Raw genomic sequence first — 26,785 nt, 5'->3', positions numbered from 1 at the left:
CTAATCACTAACATTACCAGTAGTAAAGACACAAAGATGGCCAGGGATAGAGAGAAATTACAATAACAACCACACAACTCCATTCCATCTTAAGGCAAATCAAAGTAACGGTCAGGCTATGGGTTGAGGGTGGTGTCAAATTAAACTCGCTACAAACTTTTTTCTTCTCCCCCTGTGTGCGCCCCTCCTACCTGGGGTCTGTGAACAGACCAGCAGCAGTGACCATTTGGTGTCGAGGCGCTCAAGATCCGCTACCCCCGCTGGAGAGACACGCGCCTGCAGGACGCACAAACCCGCCGTCAGAAAACCATGACCGTGGAGAGAATATTCGATGAGCTTGGACATTTCAAAAGGTAGCCTCATCCATTTCTCTCGAAGTGTGTAGTAGGCTATTAGGCCTACTCTATTTCCTCTGTATAGCGAATGAGTTCCCTCTTCAACAGCAGACATTCAATTCGCATTTAGCCAGTCTCCCTTTCCAAGAATTCAACTAGCCTATTAATAGAGCGGATTTTTGCACACCACAGGGGACTACTTTCGGACTTGCAGTTGATTTAAGGCCACATTAACGGTCGGGTTGGAATAGAAACTACTCACCATGAGCAGCGCAGCTGTCTATTTTTTTAAACGTTATTATTTTTTGCAAATTGTGTTTTGGAAGAAATTAAGGAGAAGCCTCGCCCCTCTTACAATAGGCTACATTGAAAGTCTACACAAGGCTACATTGAAAGTCAGAATTTTAGGCTATTTAGCCTACTACTACATTACAAAAACTAATTTGAATTTTATGCCAATAAGAAAATACTAAAGGAGAACAGCGAAAAACAATTCTGTTTATGTGCACATCAATTGACACATCATAAAAGGTGTGCTCTGTTTGTCTGTTTGTTTACATTTTTGACCAACTGATGATGTCAGTATGCTGATCATGTCCTAGACATTGTGACATCATCAGTGATGTCACAAGAGCAGGCGAGGCCAACCAGTGGCCGAGCTGCGGGGCGAGGCCGTGTAGCGGCCGAGCTGCAAGCCCGGGCAGCGGGCGAGCCTAGGAATCGAGCGGAGATTTCTAGTATCCGAAAACTGCAAGCTGCAAGTTTTGCAGTAGTTTGACAGTTATTGAGAGTTTATTTGTGTTCAAGTTGATGACATTGATGTCATTCATGCACAAATTACATCATGGCATCAACTTGAACTCAAATCAACTCTCAATAACATTACTGTCAAACTAAAGGAATGGCTGTAAAACTGTTTACAGTTTCCGGATATGTGTGAGATCATGTGCAAAATAAATCAGCATTGTTTAAATGATTTAAGTTCTCCTAAGATGCACGAGAGTGCTGTAGGAGTAGCCTAGGTAAACCCAGCCCCCACGTGACCTGCTGAGAACAGGTCTGAGAGCAGGTCACGTGGGGGATGGGTTTACCCAGGCTACTGTAGGAGTACTGTAGCCTCTCAGGTGACTATTGCCAGAAATGTCAATTTTATAATTGATTATTAACTCTTTCCTAACAGCAAGTCGAAAAAGATGTCAATGGTGGTGGTGGTGGTTGGGTTGGGGGGGTGGGGGGTAACTGCACTTGTTTCCAAAGTAAATTAGTAGTCTTGTCTTGAATAATGTCATTTTCCCGATATACCAATATCTTATTCTGCCTTTTGACAACAAATGTTAAACAAAGGAATGACATTCTTCAAAAAGACACCTAAAAACTTTTGGCATATCTGATAATAGCAAAACTAACTAGAAGTGCAGAAATGCACTCGGAGAGCGCAGACCTACGCCAAGGCCAATACTCCATCCAGTCTGTTATCATGATGTGCAGATTTTGTGAGTTGGATCAGAACCAGAACCCTCACCCTGACCTATCCACATCCCCCCAGCCACTCCCCCTACGAGAGTCGAGTTTTGAGGGGTGGGTGCTCCAGAGCACCTCCGACCTTCCTATCCCTAGCTAAGGCCCCTTTTCCCTAGCCCTACCCCCTTTCCCGACCATGCCCCTCCCACCACCCAGATACACCTAGCCCCTCCCCACCCCTCGAACCCTGACTCAATGACCTCTTTATGCTATACCTAGCTAAGGCCCCTTTTCCCTAGCCACCCCCCTGGACCAGAACTGGATTTGGCACTATCAGCCTCTGTTCAACAGTTAGTTTCAACCAGTTGATGTTGTTACACTTTTGTGTGAGCCAGAGGTAGACAAACCACAGCCATCCAGTAGCCTATCTGCTTTACCTGCAAGACCCATGGCCACGCATATACCCAAATTATGCAGGCTGAGCAAACAGTTGTAGCCTAAATTATTCGACTGAGTTTAGTTTCTTTAGTAGCCAATAATTCTCTTTTTAACTGCAACACAGAGTGGGTATCTTCCCAGCTCCCATGTGACCTGTGTTGTGTAGTACCCCCGCAGCTGGGGATCGAACTAGAAACCTATGCCATGGGAGGCGGACACTTGAGCAAGGAGGTTAAAATCCTCTAGCATCTGTCGCCATCTAGAGCATCTCTTAAGGCGTCTGGGAGTGAGGTTTACTCACTGCGCAGCACGACCACTGGATATACACATAGACCATATTATTTTAGGTAAATATGAGACATAAATAATGAGTTAAGATGGACATTTGTTGTTTGCAGTATAAAGGATATTTTTTTTATACTGGATCTTTTATTGCATCACTTCTTCCTCAGCTCTAGGCTATTACCGCTCTTTGCTCTCTGTCCTCTGCAGGTTCCAGGCATGTCTGTATTTTGCTGCGGTCTTCCAAGCGGTCGCCTGTGGGATCCACTATCTGGCCTCCGTGTTCCTGGTGGAGACGCCAAACTTTGTGTGCGGTGCGCCCGACAACATCACCGATGTCCTGTTGGGTAACCTGACGGGATCCAGTCTGCAGGAGATCCTGCCTCACTTCAAACCGGAGGATGCTCTTAAACCCGTCCTCACCACCGTGGTGGTCAGAACAGCCGGCGGGGAGCAGTGGGAGCTCGGCCGGTGCTGGCGCGCCATGCGCAACGCTCCAACGGACTTCACCTACGACTTTGACGGCAACAAGACGAAGGAAGTCTGCGACAGGAACTTTCTATACGACCACAGTGAAGTGTACCAGAGCATCGTGACAGACTGGGACTTGGTGTGCGAGAGAGAGTGGCTGGCCAAGTTGTGCCAGCCCTCCTTTATGCTGGGGGTGCTGATCGGAGCGCTGGTGTTTGGGGACCTCGCTGACAGGTAAGCAGGGAGCAGTGGGAGCGGGGGAGGTACTTTCAGCAGACCCCAGAGCAGGAAAAGGTCCTTAATTCAGGACAGGTGATTCTGAACCATGTTTCACATCTGGTCGGGTCTCCCAGAAGATATGATGGTCTCTAAACCCAAATCAGCGACCGCTGCTGTCTGAACCTGCCTGTTCTGACAAATACTGCTTCAATCAGGAAAGGTGAATCCTTTAAATAAAATATATCCCAGTAATAAAACAGATGATATAATGCAATTTAATTATGGTCAATAAAGTCTTTGGTGCTCAGACTCTGCAGGGCGATTGCAGAGAGATTCTGTTATGGAAGGGCATGGTCCTCAGCAGCAGCAAGATAGAAACCCCCGTAAAGTCTAGAGACACTGGTGGTGGTGATGGCTGATGATTCTCCTGTGACTGATGAAGCTGATGAATCAGTGAAGACTGAGCGGAGACGTGGAGGTGGAGGGGCGACAGTGGCATGAGGTTGAGCAGACTAGAGTGGATAGAGAGACACATATTTAAAAAGACAGCAGTGTGATGATTGGCTACCATGGAGGTGTGCAACGGAGGTGTGTCGCTACGCTATTGGATAGAAGTGACCAGCTGATGTGAGCACTGCTGATGTCTCAATAGACTACTTGCACAACTCCACTACTTCCTGAAATGAGTAGGGCAGTTTGGTTTCCTGTCCTACACTATTGGATGAACTGATTAATGTCAGGTGTGCCTGATCACTGTTGTTGTGACTGCAGCAGTCAGGCACACCTGACATTAATCAGTTCATCCAATAGTGTAGGACAGGAAACCAGTATGCCCTACTCATTTCAGGAAGTAGTGGAGTTGGTCAAGTACCGTAGTCTATTGACACCCTGGGAAAATGACAGCAAGGAAATTATGAGTGAGCAAGCATGAGAGATGTGAGAGGCCGGATGATATGAGAAGTGAATTGTAGCATAGCATGCAAAAGATCGTCTTCCTGTCTGAACTTCCATTAAACTACATTACTATAATGATAATGATAATAATAATGGCAATCATAATAATGTATTTTGTACTTTGTTGATCCTTATAGGGAAATTACCTTTCACTCAAGAGGTCAGGGGCCGCTACAGTCAGTGGTTCTCAAACTTTTTCATGTCAAGGACCCCTAAACTGACACAAATTAGACCAGGGGCCCCCATCTGATAAGTTGTTTGCTTTTAGATGCTTTATTACAGAAGTGTATGAAACCCATGACCCAAATAGTCTGTCATTGTGCTACTTATGGATGGAATTGTGAAAACAATTATTCTCCTTATTGTTGGGGACACCCTGGAACCCCCTCAAAGACCCCCGGGGGGTCCACGGACACCACTTTGAGAACCACTGAACTACTGAACAGCTGCTTCAGCTGGAGCTGATAGGGATTCGGTGTGCTGTTCAAGGGCATTTGAAGGCACTGTGGCCACTTTAACAGTGACTATAGGCGACGCACATGATACTGCCCCCCCTCATGGTCAGTACAGGCTGTTGCATGCCAACATACAGAGATGTACCAGGGATGCTCAAGAAATGGAGGGGTAGGGAAGGGATGATGAGTGAGAGAAAACCAGGGAGATTGACGGGTGACAGCGAGGCAGGAGAGGTGGAAGCCAGGTCAGTGCGGATGACAGGGGTGGGGGTCACGTTTGAGTAGGGTTAAATAAAGAGAGAGAGAGAGAGAGAGAGAGAGAGAGAGAGAGAGAGAGAGAGAGAGAGAGAGAGAGAGAGAGAGAGAGAGAGAGAGAGAGAGAGAGAGAGAGCACTTTAGTCCTGACACAGTTGGAACAGATCAGGTGACCCGGCAAAGCAGCAGCTGTCCAGCCAAGACTGAGGGGGTCAGAATTTAGAAGTAGGACTTAATATTCTTATCGGGTCTGAGCTTGGGGTTCACTCTCTGTGATGTGTGGGACTGCCCAACCATCCCATGATGGACCCCATTCACAGAGTTAAGGTGTAGAAAATATATGTAATAGTCCTCCACTACTACACTAGACCTGATCTTACATCCTGTTTCCTGTTTTGTTGCTACATGTGTGTATTTTCTATTTGTTCTGCCACAGCCAGAGGTACAGGACCTGAGGTCAGGTTTACTTGTTAAGGGCTGTGAGTTCTCATCGTTAAATAAAGCACAGTCCACGGATATTGGATCAGTTCCTTTCTGTGTTCGATGGAAGGCAAAACACAATTTCATTGCTTGTGTGATACAACACATAATTAGAAACGATCAGAATTAGAGATCATACATGAGACATGAAGTCAAGGGTTTGTGGCAGTTTGTGATGTCAGCCACACAGACTCACTTGATGCTTCTAACCTGGTCCTCCAAAAATTAAATGTTGAACTAGCGGTCTTCACACTTTGCACACAGCGTAATACTCGACGACTCAGTTTATGCTAATATATTGTATGGCTTCATCTTCAGAAGCAAGAACTGAGTGATTTCCTTTGTTTAGCAGTTGGTTTAAAAGTCCCAACACGACAATGACAATGGCAGACAGACAATCCCTCATAATGGATTGGACACACGTTGACCTGAACATGTCAACTCAATCTCACTGTCTCTGTCTCTGCCTCTGTCTCTGTCTCTGTCTCTGTCTCTGTCTCTGTCTCTGTCTCTCTGCCTCTCTCTCTTCTCTCTCTCTCTCTCTCTCTCTCTCTCTCTCTCTCTCTCTCTCTCTACGTGTGTGTGTCTCTCTTTCACAGGGTTGGGCGTGTGAGGATCCTGATGATCACCAGCATCTGCCAGTTTGGGTTCGGAGTGTTAGTGGCGTTCACCGGAAACTACTACTTCTTTGTAGTGATCCGCTTCCTCCTTGCCATGGTGAGTCACGTGTGTTTGCTTCTGTGTGTTGTTGTTGTTGTTGTTGTTGTTGTTGTGTATCTGCGCGTGTCTGTGTTGTTGTCTATAATTGCATGCCATGGTTGGCAGAATGTGGAGAGGCATGAGACACAGAGAGAGTATACTCACTGGGAACTAGTCCAGTTGGTGAGCGGTCTCGCTGCAGTAGGAAGTGATTACTCCTGGAGGACCTCAGGGTTTGAAGGTGAATAACAGACTTTTCCATGTAAACAATGTGGAATTGTTAGCATTCATAATTTCACGGGTACAGACATAAAGCATGTTGTTGATACACCGCTCTGATTATGGTTTGCTACAATGTTTACATCTGGGGCTCAGTGCAGCAGCTTGGGAGAGGAAACCCCCACCCCTTCATTTGATTGACAGCGTAAGTTGCAGGAGTTTCAGACATCGGCGCGTTATTTACTAGAAACCTGTGGATAAAAGGAGACACAGTATTATTAATCCTAGAGAAGCTTTTGATAGGTGGAGAAACGAGAAGTGTTTTGTACCGATGTGAACATAGCATGCCAACTAGACTAGCTAGCATGCTGGGCATTTAGACATCCTAACCAACCGGTAATTTCCACATCGGTAAATGCTTTCAATTCATTTTCAATTCATTGATTTATTGGCATGATCCTTTACAAATGATATTGCTGAATCATGTAAGAAATTATTAATGACATGTAAAAGAAAATAACCAATTATGCGTATTCTTCATATTTGTCATCCAAATGGGTCCCCCTTCCCCCAAAGTGTGACACCGGTCAACAAATTTAGCAGCCGATATTGCACACTGACCTTTCTCTCCAGTTTGATAGGATCAGGCAGATGATTGAAATCTGGATATATTTATTCCACCTATCCTCTTCAAATAAGTTGTCTCTGTCTCACGTCTTTTATATCTGTCACAGTGTAACAGGAAGTCAGTTTCTATTTTTGTCTCTCCTTGAAAGCGCAGAATAGGTTTAGCCTGGGTTGCCAGGTCTGCTTGTGGTGGCCTGTTTCTTTGGCCAGCCTGTGTGCATAGAGTCTGGACCTTGTTAGGGATTTCCTCAGTGTGTTGTAAGTCACAGTGGTCAGACATTGTGCCACTGTTCTCTGTCTAGGGATTTTTTCCCCACTAAACATTACCATCAGGTTTTCGTTTCTGTTGCTCGGTTTTGTTTCTGTTGTGTCCTTATTCTGCCGACATGGTTGCTGCTACTGCGCGTGGTTGAAAACCACATATGTGTTTTTGTTGTTGTACAGCAGTGGTTCTCAAACCTTTTGGGCTTCAGTACCCCACTTTCACTGATTTCTGAATGCAAGTACCCCCTTTACTCAACTACAACATTTTGCTTAGAAAACGGCAAGAGAAAACTGTAGCATGATGCAATGAATGAATCATAACCCACCGTTTGAAGAACATAACGTTATAATATATGGAAATGGAGTGAAAGAGTTGCAATTAGTGCCTCCTGAGCAGAGTTATTTGAATGTTTCATTCATTTTCATGATTTATTCTTCTTCCCCTTTATCTCAAGTACCCCCTAGTACCTCCACATACCCTACCAGTTTGGGAACCACTGTTGTACAGGGACCCACTTTGCTCACTAGTGCTACTAGTGGTTGAAATCTCTGTTGGTCATCTTTAGCTCACACCTCCCAAAAAAACACACACACACACACGCACACACGCACACACACAGAAGAACACAAATAAATTGTATTAATGACTGAATGGAAAGATCTAATTGTCATAATCTATTAAGCATACATATATCTGTGTACATTTATGTTACGGCCACCTTTGAAAAGGCTCGCTTGGAGACCAATAACATATAAAGCAGGAATCAAAGAACAAGTTTTCAAAAAAAAGAGTCTTTATTTTTCTTCAACTCAAAATTTTAGCTCTATAACAAAACCAAAATAACAAAGGGGTCAGGTGGGACAGCCAAACAAAGCAAAAGAGCGGGCACACACTGGCCGACACACGGCCGGCGGACCAGGCACCACCCTAAACTACAAAACATAACCAAATAGACTGTATAAACAAAGCCACGAAAACGTAACTACCATACCCACCTTTCCCAAAGTAAAGAAAGGATAAATCAAAGAAAGTAAATCAAAGTATCAAAACAAACCAGGCACATGCTGCTGCCACCAGCATGTTGAGGTGTTGAGCTGAGAGAGAGAGAGAATGACTGAAGCTGCCACTATTTATGAATGAGCTCTATAATTAGCAGATGAGGATCAGCTGAGTCCAGGCATAAGCAATGCCACTGGAATGGAGAGGAGGATCAGCTGAGCCAGGCATGAGCAGCAGAGTGGGATCAGCATAGCAACCAGGCCTTAGCAACCAGGGCAGAACAACTAAGTGGAGCAGAGAGAACAATGTTAGGCGTGAGACACATACAATAGGGGGGGAGCGCATCACACCCCCACCCTAAGTTACTGAATCATGGTTTCTGAAAAGCCACCACAGAAAACATAATTCAGACCTAAACAAATTATTGGCGCGACAATGCATCAGCCAAAACAAACGTGACAAATTTGGATACTTTTCCTGTTCAGCAATCAGCTGATCACGAGACCGAGACAGCCGTCCAGCCTCCACGAGGTGATTTTCACCAACCTGCTGGTAAACAGACACAACAGGCACAAAAGCACCATCCTGCTCTGTCATAAAACTGTGGCCCAAATCAATTTCTTCATCATTTTTGGCTTGATCTCTAGCCATAGCACGAGTGACAGTGCTTGATGCACTTGTGGGATACTTCTGAGCTAGCTCGTCCGGGCATTGTATCATTGGAACTGGCATCACATCAGGAGTAGCCAACACTTTCCCCCCAGCTAGATCATTACCCAGAATCATGGACACTCCTTTTATGGGACATTGAGGACGTATGCCCACAGATACCTGCCCCGAAACCAGCTCAGACTCAAGATTAACAGTATGCAAGGGAACTTCTAAACTCTCCATACCAAAGCTCAGCACAGGAACATCAGAACCTACAAAAGTGCTAGCTGAAAAAGGCAACACATCCTCCAGAATGAAGGATTGAGAAGCAGCAGTGTCATGCAGGATTTTAACAGGGACTTTCTCATCCATTTTCCCCATAGACAAAAAACCCTCCATAACCGAAGGAGCAAAAATAGCTAAATCATCTCCTTCAAACACCAGCCATATATTTCGTCTCACATCAAAAACAGGCTGACCAGAAACGTGTTGGGAAGCACCACCGACACCAAGCTCGACTTCACACAGGTGAATCTGCGCCCTCTTGGTCTCCTCCTCAAGAGTAAGACGCTTGGTCTCCTCCTCAAGAATAAGACGCTTCATATCCAATTCAAATTGAAGCTCCTTCTCCCTCAAAGCTATCCGCTGAGATTCAACCTCCAGCTGCTTCAACTGAATCATCTCAGATATTTTCTGACCAGAATCTACAGGAGACGTTGGTGTGCCAGGAGTATGAGGTACAACACCCTTTTCCACCAAACCTGCCCACACCTTAACCTTAATCACCTGCTTCTTTTCCTGCTTAGAAATAGGCACTTCATAGTGTTCAGCAATTAACACCAAGCTGTCTTTAGTACAGCGATGAAACTTATCCAGGCTAGGCGCCTCAACAAACTCATTCTTCGCTTCCATTCTCAAAAAGTCAACACAAAAGCACAAAAGTGCTACTTAACAGGGAACCATTAATTCACCTCTCAGGCTACTGCAAACAAAAGGTTAGTAACTACAAAAGCAGAATACTGCAAACAAAAAGTTACCTAACCACCAAAGCAGTACAAAATAAATGGTTACCCCCACCCAAAAATAGTTCCACTAGACTCCTACTGCCACTAGAAGTCTAAAAAACATACAGCACCTCCAAAAGCTTTGACGAGCCCCCATTATATGTTACGGCCACCTTTGAAAAGGCTCGCTTGGAGGGACTTCCGGTGAGCTACTCAAGATGGCGGAGTGACCGAAAAACTCTCCCGGTCAATTTTGGAAAGAAAACCCACCAAACTACGAATATTCTGCTTACAAGTAATTAAAATGACTCGAAATGCGTGGGAGAAGGAATAAGAAAGTTCAGAAGAAAAGTAAAAACCACGAGCAAGGTGAAGAAACGGCTACAAACAGCGAGGCAGAAAGTGATATTAGCGAGGAGCAGATGGCGGCTGAAAGAGACTTAGCTACAGCTAAGGCTATTCAAGACCTCGGCAAAGACATACAAGGCATGAAGGAGGAAATAAAAAAAGAACTAGCCGACTTCAAAAATGACATTAAACAGGAAATCAACAGCTTCAAGACGGACATAAACCAAAAGCTGCAAAGCGTTGTCGGGGACGTTCGTAACCATGACACAAGGCTAACTGAAGCGGAACAACGAGTTGACGAAATAGAGACAGCAAACATGGAACTGAAAGATGCGCTCCTCTACTCGCTCAAACAACAGAAGCTCCTTCAGGCTAAAGCGACGGACCTGGAAGGGAGATCACGCCGTAATAACGTTCGCATATACGGTATGAAGGAGGGCAAAGAGGGGACCTCGATGTTAACGTTCATTGAGGACTTTATGAAGACTGAGCTGGCGCTTGATGGGAATCTGGATCTGCAAATTCAACGAGCCCACCGTTCGCTTGGACCTAAACCGCAAGATGAAAATGTTTCAAGATCGATCTTGGTTAACTTCCAAAGATACGACACCAAGGACAAGATTCTAAGAACGGCTTGGGCTAAGAAGATCACCTGTGAAGGTAGAGTGATTACATTTGCGCATGATCTCCCTACCGAAGTGAACAATAAACTCAAAGAATACAAAGATATAAAGAAAGCCCTCAAAGAGAAACAGATACGCTTTCAAACGCCATATCCTGCTAAGATGAGGATTCATTGGGAGAACGGACCTCGCCTTTACAACAGCGCGATAGAAGCGGCCGAGGATATGAGGAAGAGAGGCTACTCGCTGGATCCACCACAGCCGACTGACACCGACTGGGAGCGGAGGCTCGCCCAGAGCACACACTGGAGTGGAGGGGATGGAGGACGCGCTACACATGGTGACAGGATCAGAGGCAGACTCCGAAGTTACCAACGAAAATGATTACTACAGCAACAGAAAGGATGAGGTATAGATTGATCTAACACTGTCACACGTGAGGTTAAATAGTAGACTGGCTCAACGGAGAAGCGCCCCCCCCCCCCCCCCCCCCCCACGCACACACATTCACTGTCACAACAACAAACAGCCGATCACATTACACATGCTTCACCCCCCCCCCCCTATCTGCCATCCCTCCTGTAATGATTATGGATTATGGTATGGCTGAATAATCCAAATAGCCTGAGTTAATTTACGCTCTATTCAAGTAATTTAATTGACGAAATGATAATAATAATAATAATAATAATAATAAAAAGAAAATATATATATAAATAATAACCCCACCCCCACCTACTACATTATTCCAAACATCTTTCTGCCCCTCTAATACACAAACAAACAACCGACCGGGATGAGACCAAATGACTGCTAAGCTCAAGAAGAGAGACTTTGACTATTGCAAAGCGGGAGCCCCTACTGAAATAGGATTGAATCTCCAAAAGCATCTGAACAGATCTGTGAAGATGACAGGGCAGTGTAAGTCCCTGAGCTTGGAAGTCTTCTTTCTTTCTTTTTTGTTTTTGTTGGTTCTTAATGCCTTTTCAAGTTTTTTATTTTGTTTGTTCTGTCACAGTCCATATGTTTATGTTGCTAGCAAACACAGGTTGAACTATCGTTATGGGGTACAATCATTTTAGAGTCGCTTCTTGGAATGTGAATGGTTTAAATAACCCAGCTAAGAGGAGTAAAGTGATGACAAAAATGAGGAAGGAAGGTAACCAAATCATATTTTTACAGGAGACACACTTGTCTCAGGATGAACATGAAAAATTGAAAAGGTTTGGGTATAATAACACTTTTTATAGCACATTTAAAGCAGGCCACAAGAGAGGAGTTGCAATACTACTTCATAATACCATAAATTTTGAATTAATCAAACAGAAGAAGGATCCTGAAGGTAGATATATACTAGTACAAGGGAAAATAGAAGATAAATTGACCACTCTCCTTTCTGTTTACCTTCCACCTCAGACAGAACTACATGTTTTGAAGAAGGTTTTTGATCTGATAGCTTCAGAATCAGAAGGCACATTAATTTGTGCGGGAGATTTTAATGTGGTAATAAACAACAAATGGGACACATCAAATAATAGAAGGAATTTGACACCTCAAACTAAATTACTGAGAAAGGGCTTAGCTGAACTGGACCTGATTGACGTGTGGAGAGACTTACATCTATCAGACAAATCCTTTACTTTCTACTCATCACCTCATGCAACATATTCAAGAATAGATTATTTTTTCATGTTCCGAAATGATAGACACAGAATTCTGAATTGTGACATAGGAACAAGGGACATCTCAGACCACTCACCAATGTATTTGTTGCTACACTTAGATAGTAGACCAAAGAAAACAATCTGGAGACTGAACACAAGCCTGCTTAACAACAAATCAGCCGTGCAGCAAATAAAATCTGAAATTAAGACCTTCCTTGAGTTGAATGACAATGGAGCAGTGAATCCAAATGTTTTGTGGGATACTTTGAAAGCGGTAATTAGGGGAAAATTTATTTCCCTCAGTACAGCAATCAAGAAGGCAAAGGAAAGTAATCTTAAACGTCTTGAAAATAAGTTAAAAGAATTGGAAAAGGAACATAGTGAGAATCAGAACCCCCAAACGATGAATATAATTATAGAAACTAAAAATCAAATTTCAAACATTTATAAAGAAGAATTGGAGAAAAAATATAAATTTCTAAAACAATCGTATTATGAAGTAGGCCCCAAAGCCACGAAATTGTTAGCAAGGAGATTGCGAAAAAAGCAGGCCTCGCAGTCGATAAATAAAATACAGGATCCTAGAACAGGGAAACTATATGATAATTTGGAGGAAATAGACACTGCATTTCAAACATATTACAAGACTCTCTACTCTCAACCAAAACAAGAGAGCAAAGAGAAGATAAAAACTTTTTTGGACTCCTTGGACCTGCCCTCGATTGGTGAAGATCAGAATGACAGCATAAATAAACAAATTACTAAGGAGGAGCTGGAGAATACATTGGGCAAACTAAAAAATAATAAAACACCAGGAAGCGATGGACTGCCAGCTGAATGGTATAAAGTATTCAAAGAAGAACTAACTCCAACGCTTTTAAAGTCCTTTAACTGGACAATTGAAGAGATGTCGATTCCACCTTCTTGGAATGAAGCGATCATTTCTGTTATTCCAAAGGAGGGCAAGAACAAGATGTTATGTAGCTCATACAGACCGATTTCGATCTTAAATCAGGACTATAAGATGTATGCATCTATTATGTCTAAGAGATTGGACTCCTTCATTCCTGAACTAATAGATGAGGATCAGACCGGTTTTGTGCGGGGACGCCAGACACAGGATAACATAAGACGATCTCTCCACATTATACAAGATATTAGAAAAAGCAAAACAAGCGCAGTTTTAGCTAGCCTTGATGCTGAAAAAGCCTTTGACTGTGTTAGCTGGGATTTTTTATTTTTGGTATTAGACAGATTTGGCTTTGATGAAAGATCAATTAATAGCATTAGGACCTTATACTCTGCCCCTACAGCAAGGATCAAGGTAAATGGTCGTCTTACTGACCGCATAAAACTGGAAAGGTCTACTCGTCAAGGTTGTCCTCTTTCTCCGACCCTCTTCGCTCTTTATATTGAACCATTAGCACAAGCTATAAGGGAGGACTGTAACATACAAGGAATTGTGGTCAATAGCAGAGAACATAAGATAGCGTTGTATGCTGACGATATATTATTGTATATAAATAACCCAGAGACCTGTCTCTCTGGCCTTTTGGACCTCCTTGATACATATGGCACATACTCGGGGTATAAACTCAATATTCAAAAAACACAACTATTAACGTTTAATTATGACCCAACAACTGAAATCAAGCTAAGACTCCCCATTGACTGGTCACGAAAAGCAATCAAATATTTAGGGGTATGGTTGACATATTGTCCTGGTGATCTGTATAAAAAGAACTATGATGTAGTAAGTAAGAAGATTAAAGAGGATCTCAGTAATTGGTCATTGTCTATACTAAGTTTTAGTTCGCGAGTTGAAACTGTTAAAATAACTGTTCTTCCCAGACTGCTCTACCTATTTATGTCACTGCCTGTTAAAGTCCCAAATACCCAATTTCAGGAGTGGGACAAGCAGATCTCACGCTTTGTTTGGAATGGAAAAAAACCAAGGGTTAAGTACAGGACATTGACCATTAAGAAAGATGGAGGCGGTATGTCTCTTCCTAATCTTAAAGATTATTACCACGCTGCTCAATTAAAAAACATAGCCCTTTGGTGTGATGATAAGTATGCGGCAAGATGGAAAGAGATTGAGACTGAATGCAGGGGGATTCCAATACAAGCAATGATTGGAGATCATAAGCTAACATTATCTCATCAGGATGACCTGAGTCCCTTTACATTGTTTACTTTGTGTACTTGGTTTGATGTCATAAAACAACTGAAATTGAAGTCGCAGGTGAAACAACTCAGATGGATTGCATATGACACAGATTTTAAACCAAACTGCATGGGTACCAGATTCAAATCCTGGGCTGATAGAGGTATTACTGCCTACTGTAATATAATGGATGGGGATACATTAGAGAACTTTCAAACACTAAGTAAAAAATATGACTTGGAGAAGGGCGATTTTTTTGGATACTTGCAGGCACGACACTATTTAGTGAAAGAAATTAAGATTGGGGAAATAACTCGGGAACCTAGTGGTCTAATACAATTAATGGTTATGGCATACAAAGGTAATTCTAAATCAATAGTCTCAAAGTTGTACCAGGGAATTTTAATGGGGAGGGGAAATACTACAAATTATATAAAAAAAAGATGGGAAAAAGAACTAAACGATACAATAACTGAACGTGAATGGGAGAATATGTGTGAAACAGTCTTTTCTACTTCCTGCTCCTTGCAGTGGCGTGAATTTAGTTGGAAGAACCTTGTAAGGTTTTTTATTACACCCAAAATGAAACCATATATGTCACCAGTAAGCCAGACATGCTGGAGAAACTGTGGGTCTGATGAGGCAAACCATTACCACATCTTCTGGGGTTGCCCAAAGTTAAAGCCGTTTTGGGAGAGTGTCTGGGAAACCATTAACCAAATTCTTGGCTGGCAAGTCACACTAACATGTAAATCACTGTATATGGGTGATATACCAGAAGATATATCAGGAAATGATAAATACCTGCTTAAAATTGTAACAGTGGCTGCAAAGAAAGCGATTACTCGTAGATGGTTGCAGACCGACTCTCCCACAGTAGACAACTGGCTTGAAATCATTAAAGAAATTCATGAAATGGAGAGACTGACCTTTCTATTGAGATTGAAATATGACCTGTACATCGCAAGATGGACAAAGTGGTTATTATATGTATCGGAATGAGGAATGTGGATGGTTTGTCTCCCCCTGAAGTATAACAAAATATGCACACTGACCCTCTCTAGTTATATGACTATGCCACGAGTGCTTTTTGTTTTTTGTTCTGTCTTTTATTTCAAGAATAACTCACATGAACCCAGAGATGTACTAAGACACCTGTTTTTTCTGCCTGATCTGATTTTTGTTTAAGATTATTCCTAAGTTTAGCAATGTAATATGTTTTATGTACTGTGACACCCTTTTTGTTTATGTATGTATGTCTGTGTGAAAGAAAAAGTGAATAAACTTTGAGTTAAAAAAAAAAGAAAAGGCTCGCTTGGAGACCAATAACATATAAAGCAGGAATCAAAGAACAAGTTTTCAAAAAAAAGAGTCTTTATTTTTCTTCAACTCAAAATTTTAGCTCTATAACAAAACCAAAATAACAAAGGGGTCAGGTGGGACAGCCAAACAAAGCAAAAGAGCGGGCACACACTGGCCGACACACGGCCGGCGGACCAGGCACCACCCTAAACTACAAAACATAACCAAATAGACTGTATAAACAAAGCCACGAAAACGTAACTACCATACCCACCTTTCCCAAAGTAAAGAAAGGATAAATCAAAGAAAGTAAATCAAAGTATCAAAACAAACCAGGCACATGCTGCTGCCACCAGCATGTTGAGGTGTTGAGCTGAGAGAGAGAGAGAATGACTGAAGCTGCCACTATTTATGAATGAGCTCTATAATTAGCAGATGAGGATCAGCTGAGTCCAGGCATAAGCAATGCCACTGGAATGGAGAGGAGGATCAGCTGAGCCAGGCATGAGCAGCAGAGTGGGATCAGCATAGCAACCAGGCCTTAGCAACCAGGGCAGAACAACTAAGTGGAGCAGAGAGAACAATGTTAGGAGTGAGACACATACAATAGGGGGGGAGCGCATCACAATTTACATTTTTCATAAATGTCTGTTTCGTTATTCTCCATCGCAAACTGATACCATAGTGGTTCAACCTACCAGTAACCAGTTCATGAAAGCCTTTACACTTGCTGTGTTGAGTGGTCCTGGTCCTCGTCCCGTGTTTCCTGGGGAAAATCCATACATTACATAACAGGGTTTTTCCTGGCTTAGAATGGACCTTTGGGGGGGGTAACAACGCGTGTCAGTTAGCATGAGCGGTCCACGTAAAGACTGATTTATGGAGCAATGTGTGTTTATAGCACCCCAAGTTTCAGAAAGGAAGCCATTTCAAGGTACAAGTGTGGGACTTCATCTTTGAAGTTCTCTAAAATGATACAGTAAAAATGCTTGTTTTTGAGGCTTGATTTTGAGTTACTATGCGGGGGGAGGGGGGGGGTGTAAAACCGCATTGGGGGGTGCCAAATATTCCTCTCTGCAGGAAAACCCCTCTATAACATTTCATTCTGTTAAAAAAATAAAAAAATAAGGCTACATTTTCTTCAGGTCCTAATGGTCTGTAAGGGTAGCAATAAAAAGAAGCTCAGATCACCCTTATTAAAAGCGGGCAAGGATAAGGATTGCAAGGGTCAAACGTATCCAAAGGTACCCCCAAAAAAAACTATGTGCGTGTGTTGTATATGTGTGTGTACAGAGTAATACATGATATGTGCGTAAAAGAGTCAAAGGAAAACAGTCATTACAGTTACTAGGCTAAAGTGGCACTAAAGTAGTGCTTAAAGAAACCGGACAGTGTGTCCACTGTTTCACTCTCTCCCCCTGTCTTGTCCCTTCCCCCAGTCCTCCACAGCTACAGCTGTTGTTTTTCACATGGAGTCAGACGGTCAGATAGTGTAACTTGCTTCCTCTGTCACACACACTGACACACACACACACACACACACACACACACACACACACACACACACACACCTACACACACACACACACACACACACACACACACACACACACACACCGACGACCTCAGATTTAGGAGTGAGGATTATTTTACTCTCTGATCAGTTTTAGTGAAGCACTGTTCAGGCATTTGCACAGCATTGCTTTGTGGCCGGCGACACCACAACACATTTCTCTTGAAAATAAATGGTTCCCCTCCCTCGCTCCCTGTCTCTACTCCAAGAGTAGAGACATTAAAAAGTTGTCCTGCAGGTGGGGTGTATTTTTCCTTCTCATAAGGAGAGGACAAGCTAAAATCTTCAGTATGAACACTACAAAAAACCCTAGTCCAATAATAAAGTAGCAGTTTCACAAGATCTACTGCACAGATCATTACTGAGTCCGCCACAAGATCCTCCATTATCAGATTAAACGTCAAAACAATTAAAAACAGACACAGAACACAGAATACATATATGCATTTTGAACTAATTCAGTCCTGGCATTCACGACCAATAACAAAAACAACCCCTAACATTATTCCTCATATGTGCAAATAACTGAGCTCCTACACTTAACATAGAGAGTGGTTCTTCATTTATTCTGCATTCAAATATTTATTCCAAACAAACTGCTGCTGCTTCCATAAATCAAGTGCATCACTTCCTGTCTAGCTGGGGACCACTTTCACTACAACAAATGTACAGTAAAGGCTTTCGTGAACTTGGTAGGTTGAACCACTGTATGGTATCAGTTTGCGATGGAGAATAGTGAAAAAATATGTTATTTATTTATATGAGTATTAAGTGATTCATAAGATTGGCCAAGAGCAACGGTCAGCCTGGATCAAATATGTTGACATGCTCTCACATCACTATGGTTCTGTAGAGAGAGAGACTTTGCAGATGTATAGAGAAGAGTGCTGTCATTTCTCCGCATACATCTGCAGCTAGCTACCGCAGGGATGACATCTTTTTGTAGGCTTTATCCAGAAATCGCCGCCATTTGGTTCTTCAGTGGAAAAGTCTATGGGGTTTTAGAATGGGGATTTCGCTTAAATGCATAAGATAAGGTCTGTGGTTAACAAAAGTTTATGGGAATGCAAATTTGTGTTTAGCATGATACTCTTCACAAACATGAATAACTTGCATGCCTTCTGAGTTTTAGAAAAATCGCATTTCAGTTCCAAAAGTCATAAAAGTTATTAATGTTTGTGAAAAACCAAGATTCGCGTTTCCATAAACTTTTGTTAAGCACATACCTTATTTTATGCATTTAAGCGAAACCCCCATGTTAAATGCCATAGATAGACTTTTCCACTGAAGAACCTGGACGTATCGTTCCGGGCTCATTCCTGCGGCTCTCTATTGGATCATACGGTTCTTTATCCAAATTCTGATCAGGGAAATTGAGAAGCACCATTACTGTCTCCAAGCTGCACTGCTGCTGTGTCAACAGCATATTTTAATCTCTTTCTGTATCTCCTCCTCTCCCCTTTTTCATTCCTTCCATGGACTCCTTACTCCCTGCCTCTCTCCTTTCCTCCCTCCCTCCCTCCCTCTCTCTCGGCAGGTGTCCAGTGGCTACCTGGTGGTGGTGTTTGTCTATGTGACCGAGTTCACTGGCATCAAGGTGCGCACGTGGACCTCCATGCACGTGCACGCAGCCTTCGCTGTGGGCATCATGGTGGTGGCTGTGACCGGCTACCTGGTGCGGGTCTGGTGGGTCTACCAGATCATCCTCTCCGTATGTACCTCGCCCTTCCTGCTCTTCTGCTGGAAGTTCCCTGAGACACCCTTCTACCTCATGGCCAAGGGCCGCTTCCAGGACACACAGGCCTTGCTGGACACCATCGCCCGCGTCAACGGCCTGGAATCCAGACTGAGGGCAGAGGAGCTCCTGGAGCCGGGGGACCAGAAGCTGCTGGAGAAGGAGGTGGGGGAGCGGCCGACGCAGCCCGAGAAGAAGCTGTCCATCCTGGATCTGTTTGGCAGCTGGAGGATGGCGGCCCGCACGTGCACGGTTTGGTCCATCTGGTTCATCGGCAGCCTGGGCTACTATGTCTTCTCCTTGGGCTCGGTCCAGCTAGGAGGAAACCAGTACATCAACCTCTTCCTGGTTGGTAAGTGCTGGGCTGTGTGTGTGTGTGCGTGCGTGCGTGCGTGCGTGCGTGCGTGTGTCTGTGTGTACGTGTGTCTGTGTGTACGTGTGTACACTGTATGAGATATTTGGAGCAGCAGTTCCCAACCCTTTCTGACTCACATGAAAATCTCAAAATGTTAACGGCCCACATCGGACCGTAAACAGTATGGAGGCCAAATAATGTGTTCTCAGAGTACTTTTATTTGAACGATAAAAGGAGCTGTCCATCAGCACCACACAGAAATCAGAAAGTAAAAGTGAAGAGCTGTCTGCAATAGGCTGATTAACAAATTAATTACAAATTAAATAACGGTATCATTCAACACTGGAGAAATACATTCTCATAATACATAATAATAATTTTAAAAAAAATCACTAAAATCGTAATGTTTTGGAAATTTTTTGGCGGCCCACTTGCAATACCTTTTTGGCCCACCAGTGGGTTGGGAATGGCTGATATCCAGAAATAGGGGAAATAGAGTTCCACACATACAGGCAATGTACACCAGATACGTTACGGCTGTGTTGCGGATCCGGCAACACTGCCGGTACGGAATGCGGTACGGAAGAATTACGCACCTGTTCTATTTTTGTCGGACAGATCGTCTAACACAGGGGTGTCAGACTCATATTAGGTAGAGGGCCGGATTTGTTCAACTGAGACCTCATGGGGGCCGGATTGTTTTTTTTACTAAAATCAATTCGACTCATTTACCCATTTACTTCACAAAAGAAATACTGCTCTTTCCATTTCTCTTGAAACTGCCTGCATTCCGTGTCAACCTTTCTCTTTTTCGACAGCATCTTGTTGATTCCTTTGTTTTTTGGTAGGTACATTAGCCGAACGCGCGATTCAATTCCAGCGTGGCATCATGGCGGCTTTGTTTACACCTGATGACGTACTGACATACTTCCTTGTAGTGCAGGTTACCGTAAATTCCGGACTATAAGCCGCACCGGAGTATAAGCCGCAGCAGCAAAATTGCCTGTTTGTTACATATATAAGCCGCACCGGACTATAAGCCGCGGGTGTTTTAATGTTTTTTTTTTTTTTTTTTTTTTATTGTGTTTTAATGTTTAATTACCATATGTAAGGGTTCGTGCACAGAGGGGATTGTCGGGAAAGAGATGGCTGTTTGAGGAAGCTCCCATTTATTAACATTTCAACAAAACAACATAACACAACACCACCTGTGTTTTTTTTTACAGTGCACACAGTGTCCGCGGTGTGGTGAAAAGAGGGCAAGAGAGGAAATTAAAACAGAAGTGGATTTATAGTTAGAAAGAGTGCTAAAGAAGAGAGAATTCCGTTTTTTATTTTTTTTTTTGCTGAAAAAATCCATAGATAAGCCGCACCGTTATATAAGCCGCAGGGGCCAAAAAACGGGGAAAAAGCCGCGGCTTATAGTCCGGAATTTACGGTAATTAACTTATGAATGAACTCTTAGCTTGCTTATTAGCCACACGTAGTTCATGATAATGGGGTGCGAATTTAATAATAATAATATATATATATATATATATATATATATATATATATATATATATATATATATATATATATATATATATTATATTCCAAAACATCTCGCGGGCCTGATGAAACCTGCCCGCGGGCCGGATCCGGCCTGCGGGCCGTATCTCTGACATCCCTGGTCTAACAGATGACATGAGTGTGGGTCTGTTTGCAGCCGTACCGCATCTGTTCCGGAGGCGGTGTACATTAGCTCTTATACAACAACATCCGTCTTGGGTCTTGGCTCATCCAAATGTCGACATGTACGTCTATATTGACGGAGGGCTTAGGCAACTGTTGACAACTGTTGCAGTCTTTTTTAGAGACATACTTTGCAACCTGCGGCCTGTAGATCTCTCACTCTGTACGCCAAAAAACCATCAATAATGTCCAGCAGAAGTGCTGCTGTTTGCAGAAGGGAGGAAGGGGCTCTTCATACTTCATATGGGGTCAGAGGGATGGATGGTGGTGTGGTGGAATGTGTGTGTGTGTGTGTGTGTGTGTGTGTGTGTGTGTGTGTGTGTGTGTGTGTGTGTGTGTGTGTGTGTGTGTGTGTGTGTGTGTGTGTGTGTGTGTGTGTGTGTGTGTGTGTGTAGAGAAATAGTGGAAATAGTGTTCCACAATTATACAACATCTGTCTTGGCTCATCCAAATGTAGGTACTGTATGTGTACTTCTATTGACGGAGGGGTTGGGCAACTGTTGCAGTCTTTTTTAGAGACACACGTTGCAACCTGCGGCCTATAAATACAGACTGAATGTGTGTGTGTGTGTGTGTGTGTGTGTGTGTGTGTGTGTGTGTGTGTGTGTTGTGATTGAGTGTGTGCGACGTGTGCGCGCGCGCCTGTGTGTCTCTCTGTGTGTCTGTTTCAATGTGTATGCAGCAAGGTAGGTGTCTGCCAAGATTTCTTTTTTCGGGTGGTGTGGAAACAAATTTAACATAGCCTACATTATATTAGCAGCTGAACTGGGGGTCTCTCTCTGTGAATATACTGTAGTGTTCACCACACTGTAACCTTTGTGCAGTACCTTGCTGTGCCAGATGTCTCTGTCAGACAGTGGCAGACATACAGTACAGTAACGGCTTCCGACCTGCGTCAGCACATTCTGCAGCGTCCTTAGAAGAAGACCAGTTCAAATGTCTTTTTTCTTAGAAGACGTGCACGTAGCCTGCTGCTGAGTGCATCTCTTCCTCTCATGAGACTTACATGTAATAATATATTCAACTGCAGAACTTTTCTTTCACAGGTAGCCTATTTTATCTTATAACAGAGGTGCCTCTTTCCATGTAAACAAATAGGCATCTCATCCCTTAGCTCAGAGGGATACTATTTAAATGTGTCTGGAAAAGCTCACTTACACTGCGTGCGATGTCTGTGCCGATGTGGGCTTTGAAATCTATTAGTGAGGACATTAGTTATACAATAAGTTATACATTTTGTTTTTTTGTGAAACAGTAAGAAGATTAATAGGCTCTGGTTTTGGTAAGTTAGGGAATAAAGTTGGCCTGTGAGCAATGAACAAAGTGTTCTATCTCCACCTACATGCTTAATGTTGTCACTGTGGTTAGTGTTTACTGTAATACAGAAAATAACATGTAAAGTAATGAAAAAGCCAAGCAATAGTGAAGTGGCATAATGTACTATACTCTCTTAATGCTGTTTTAAAACTGGGCTCTTCCCTGGCAGAAGCAGAAACTCTACTCCCAGATAGGCCTATAATAGATATAGATATAGATATAGATACATTACATTATGCAGTATATCGCTATATTTAATTATTTATAAAATTATACATCTAAAAGTAATCCCAGATTTCAAATGACGCTATTTAGTTCCCCCAGATAGAATGTCATGGTGTCACCGTGCCACTGCCATGGCAACCTCTGACCGACAACTGCTGTGATTGGCTGTTTCCAGGTCTGGTGGAGATCCCCTCCTACCTGGTTGGCTGTTTTGCGATGGACCGGGTGGGCAGGAAGAAGACATGTGCCCCGGCGCTGCTGCTGGCAGGGATTGCCTGTATGCTCATCATCGTAGTGCCCGCTGTATGTATCCAGATAGTGTGTGTGTGTGTGTGTGTGTGTGTGTGTGTGTGTGTGTGTGTGTGTGTGTGTGTGTGTGCGCGTGTGTGCGTGTGTGTGTGTGCGTGCGTGCGTGCGAGCGTGCGTGTGTGTGTGTGCGTGCGTGTGTGCGCGCGCGTGCATGTGCGTGCGTGTGTGCATACTGTATGCATGCGCCTCTATATACCATACATTACATGTATTAGTCAGTGTGTATGTTCTGCACTCTGACCCACTAATGACTGAGTTGGCAAACAGCCAACAATGAAATAAGCAAATATGACCTTTGACCTTTGACCATTCTGAACAGAGCAGTCAACAAACATGACATGAAAAATAGAGGCATCACAGAGGGGAGGCAGAGATCTGAATGAGGCCTCAGCACTTTACATCCCATATTTGCTTGACCTTTCTCTCCTTCTTGCTCTCTCTGTTTTTGTCTACTTCTCTCTATGTTCTATGTCGATCTCTCCATTCTACGTGAGTCAATAACTTCAGTGGGTCTCTGCGCTGCCGAGTGTACGGACATGACACAATTTCACAATTTTGTGAAACTTGAGCTATCTTCAGTCGACTACCTGGACAAATATGCCTTGCCTTGGCAAACACGACAGGCCTTGCTAAATATTGAACTTATTTTGTTGCCAGTTCACTGTTAATACTGACTTATGGGTACCAGGGCCTCACATACAATGGATGCTCACATACTTTGGGTATCCAACCAGAACAGTTTACATTCACAAGCAGCTGGTGTTATGAAAAAGATTATCAGCTTGTCAACTTGACTTTCTCCTCCTCCCTCCCACCCACCACACCCCATATTGTGCCACAGCACGTGTCTGTGTGGATGTGTGTGTTTGTTTGCAGCACAGAGGAAGCAACGTGCCTGGTAGCTTAGGCCACGTTCAGACTAGGAGGCCAAATCTGATTTGTGAACTTTAATGACCTATTAATGATTCTATCCAGATTGGTTTTATGAGTCTGGAGCTCCAAGTCTGATTTGTGTCACTTGTCCAAAACCACATATGGAGGTAGTTTCCAATAATCTGCTTTCGACTGATGTGTCTTTAGTGTGGACGCGCTGATCACCCAAATCAGATTTGAGAGTGTCTTTTGCAGGGGGCGGGGACTTGAACAGCAGAGAGCAGACCTGCAAACACTGCCAGAAACATTGTATGTTGGTTCATTGGCTCATTGTATCTGGACGCACAGATCCGACTTGAACACTTGCCCAAATCAGATTTGTGGCAGTGCGGACACACTCCCAAATCAGATTTGGGAAGCCAATCGAGATAATGACTTTAGCAGCAAATCGGATTTGCCTGTAATGTGAACATGGCCTTAGTGTCAATAGATGTGTCAGCGGATCTTTTCTCGTGTATTCAGCACATGTGAGCGTGCAGTGTGTGATAAGACTGATATAAAATACAATGTGCACAAGATCATGTTGGGGATTCTTGAGGTCTGGCGGTTTCTTGATTTTGCTTGCCAGCCAGATGATTATCAAATATAGTTATATAGTATTAAGATAAGATAAGATAACTTAGGTCCAAATTCATGTGTGTACAATTAAAATGAGAAAAATTAGAGAAAACACACGCACATCTCTTCTTGTAGGTGCTGAGTCCAAAGTGGTTAATTCATCAAGATTAAAAGAGACTCGCGACACTGATTAGCTCCCAATGTTTTGTTTAATTTTGCATTTTAAAAGACAACGTTTCGAGCCGATGCAGGCTCTTCGTCAGGTCAGGCAGCAACAATTAAAATGAGATCATATAATGAGTAGTGGTCGAATACAATGTATGCCCTGGGTGATTCAAATAATCCTCACTGGGCACCAGAGTCCTGCGCGGGTCTGATTTTCAAGACCCGGCTCCGCCCGGCCCCGTGACGTGCAGTACCGACCCCGCTCCGCGAACCCGCACATATGATCAATCAGTACCGCAACCCACCCCGCCCCGCAGACATGAGACCCGCGGCCCGATCCGGAACCGCATATATATAATACCTGTTAATCTGCAGTGCAAACATTTTGTAGTGACCCTAACGAAACTGCCATCGTTTCACACGGGAGGCGAACAGCAGTCTTTCTGGCCGAGACTCGTCAGCTGATGTACGTTAATTAGCTTTTAGCAGCTGCTAGCTGACTAACCAGCTGGATAGCTCTGCTATCAGACACAGACAGTTACAGCAAGCAAACTCAAAGTGACTTACCAGCTATTTCCAATATGTCCGGTATAATCCATACTGCCTTTATGATTGCTGTTGCAGGAACGTAAATCCACGTTGGGATGAGAGAGACCTCTCCACTTTCACGCTATCCATCCATGACGTTGTTTGCCTGTTGCTATGAAAACAGCCAGTGTGTATGGTTGACTGTAGTGGAGGCTAACGTTAGCCTACTATATTATTTGTCCGACTTGTATTGTCTCCAATCAATCACCTTGACCCCGCAGCTGAGTTTTGAATGTTTTGTGCAGTCCATATAGCGTCACACAATGCACGGTGTGCGCATACTTGAAACAATGCCGGTTATGTAAACAAAGCGGAAAACGTGCGTCAGAAACTTTTCTCCTCTTCCAGTCAGACCAGCTGCCAGACACACCCCCTGCCAGACACACCCCCTGCCTCAGTCTGAGTGCAACAGAAAAACATACATGGCTCATACGTTGTCGTTGTTCCACCCGCCCCCCGTCCGCATTTAGTTCATTTTTACCCGCGGCCCGACCCACCAATTTACAGAAGTGTATTTTTTACCCGCACCCTGCGTTTTTTTGCGGGTACCCGGCGGGGCCCCGCGGCCCGCGGAACCCCGACCCGGTGCAGGACTCTGCTAGGCACTGAAGAGAATGGGGTCGAATAGTGCTGATGCTTTGAGATGGATTGGCGTTGGTGGATTGGATCTGTGTTTTTCCATTTGGAACATACTGACTATAATCACTATCATCCGCTTTAGCCTCATTGCATTATCCTCTTTTGGCAAACAATTGCAATCTTCCTACCTACTTTGTTTTTCTCATCTGGCAGTCGACATGTATCTACAACAAAATTGAACAAGACCCCAAACAACAGGGTAAAAGACCATAGGGTCTCATAGGTGCATGTAAATGGCTTCAACTTTAACCTCACAAGATCTTAGGCCGGGTTACTGCATGCATGTAAACACAACCTCTGATAGGGACCTAAACCAAGTGTACTGCCAACCAATGCTCCCATTCTGTAACAGATTAACTCAGTAATCCAGCGATCCAGTGAACTAATCCATCATTTTGTGCCTCTAGAGTATGCAGATTTCTTTTAGAACTTATATGGAGATTGATGGTGATCACTGTGTTAAGATGAGCAGCGGGAGCAACACGACTGGTAGCCTAGTTTCAATACGCAGACCCACGCCATCTTCCTTGCGGTTTAGAGTTAGTTATCATTGGTCCAATTCTTCCTAGATATAGTTTAGGCTAAGTTCACATTGTGTAATTAAGGGATTCACAATAACTTGTCAAAATGTAATAAACATTTTCCTCTAAATGAGATGAAAATGTAATCAAATCTGATAAGAAAATGTATTGTTGGATAATGTAATAAAATCACATCATTACATTATCAGCAATTA

At 43.4% G+C, this 26,785-nt stretch overlaps 1 protein-coding gene across 1 annotated transcript in view; it reads left to right on the top strand.

Annotated features, from left to right (window-relative positions):
• The first annotated feature begins 241 nt into the window (after window positions 1–241).
• The window catches only part of slc22a16 (solute carrier family 22 member 16), a 32,823-nt gene continuing 6,279 nt past the window's right edge, over window positions 242–26,785 (top strand). Inside the window, exons 1-5 of the mRNA XM_083642621.1 lie at window positions 242–353; window positions 2,727–3,221; window positions 5,950–6,067; window positions 19,029–19,578; window positions 23,033–23,160. Of these exons, the coding sequence (XP_083498747.1) occupies window positions 310–353; window positions 2,727–3,221; window positions 5,950–6,067; window positions 19,029–19,578; window positions 23,033–23,160 (1,335 nt within the window). The 5' untranslated portion in view covers window positions 242–309. The remainder of the gene's footprint in view (window positions 354–2,726; window positions 3,222–5,949; window positions 6,068–19,028; window positions 19,579–23,032; window positions 23,161–26,785) is intronic.

This window comes from Poromitra crassiceps (genome assembly GCF_964638095.1).
Source record: "Poromitra crassiceps genome assembly, chromosome: 9".
Taxonomy (NCBI): Eukaryota; Metazoa; Chordata; class Actinopteri; order Beryciformes; family Melamphaidae; genus Poromitra; species Poromitra crassiceps.
Note: the sequence above shows the minus strand (reverse complement) of the source record. Positions and strands in the feature narration are given on the sequence as shown.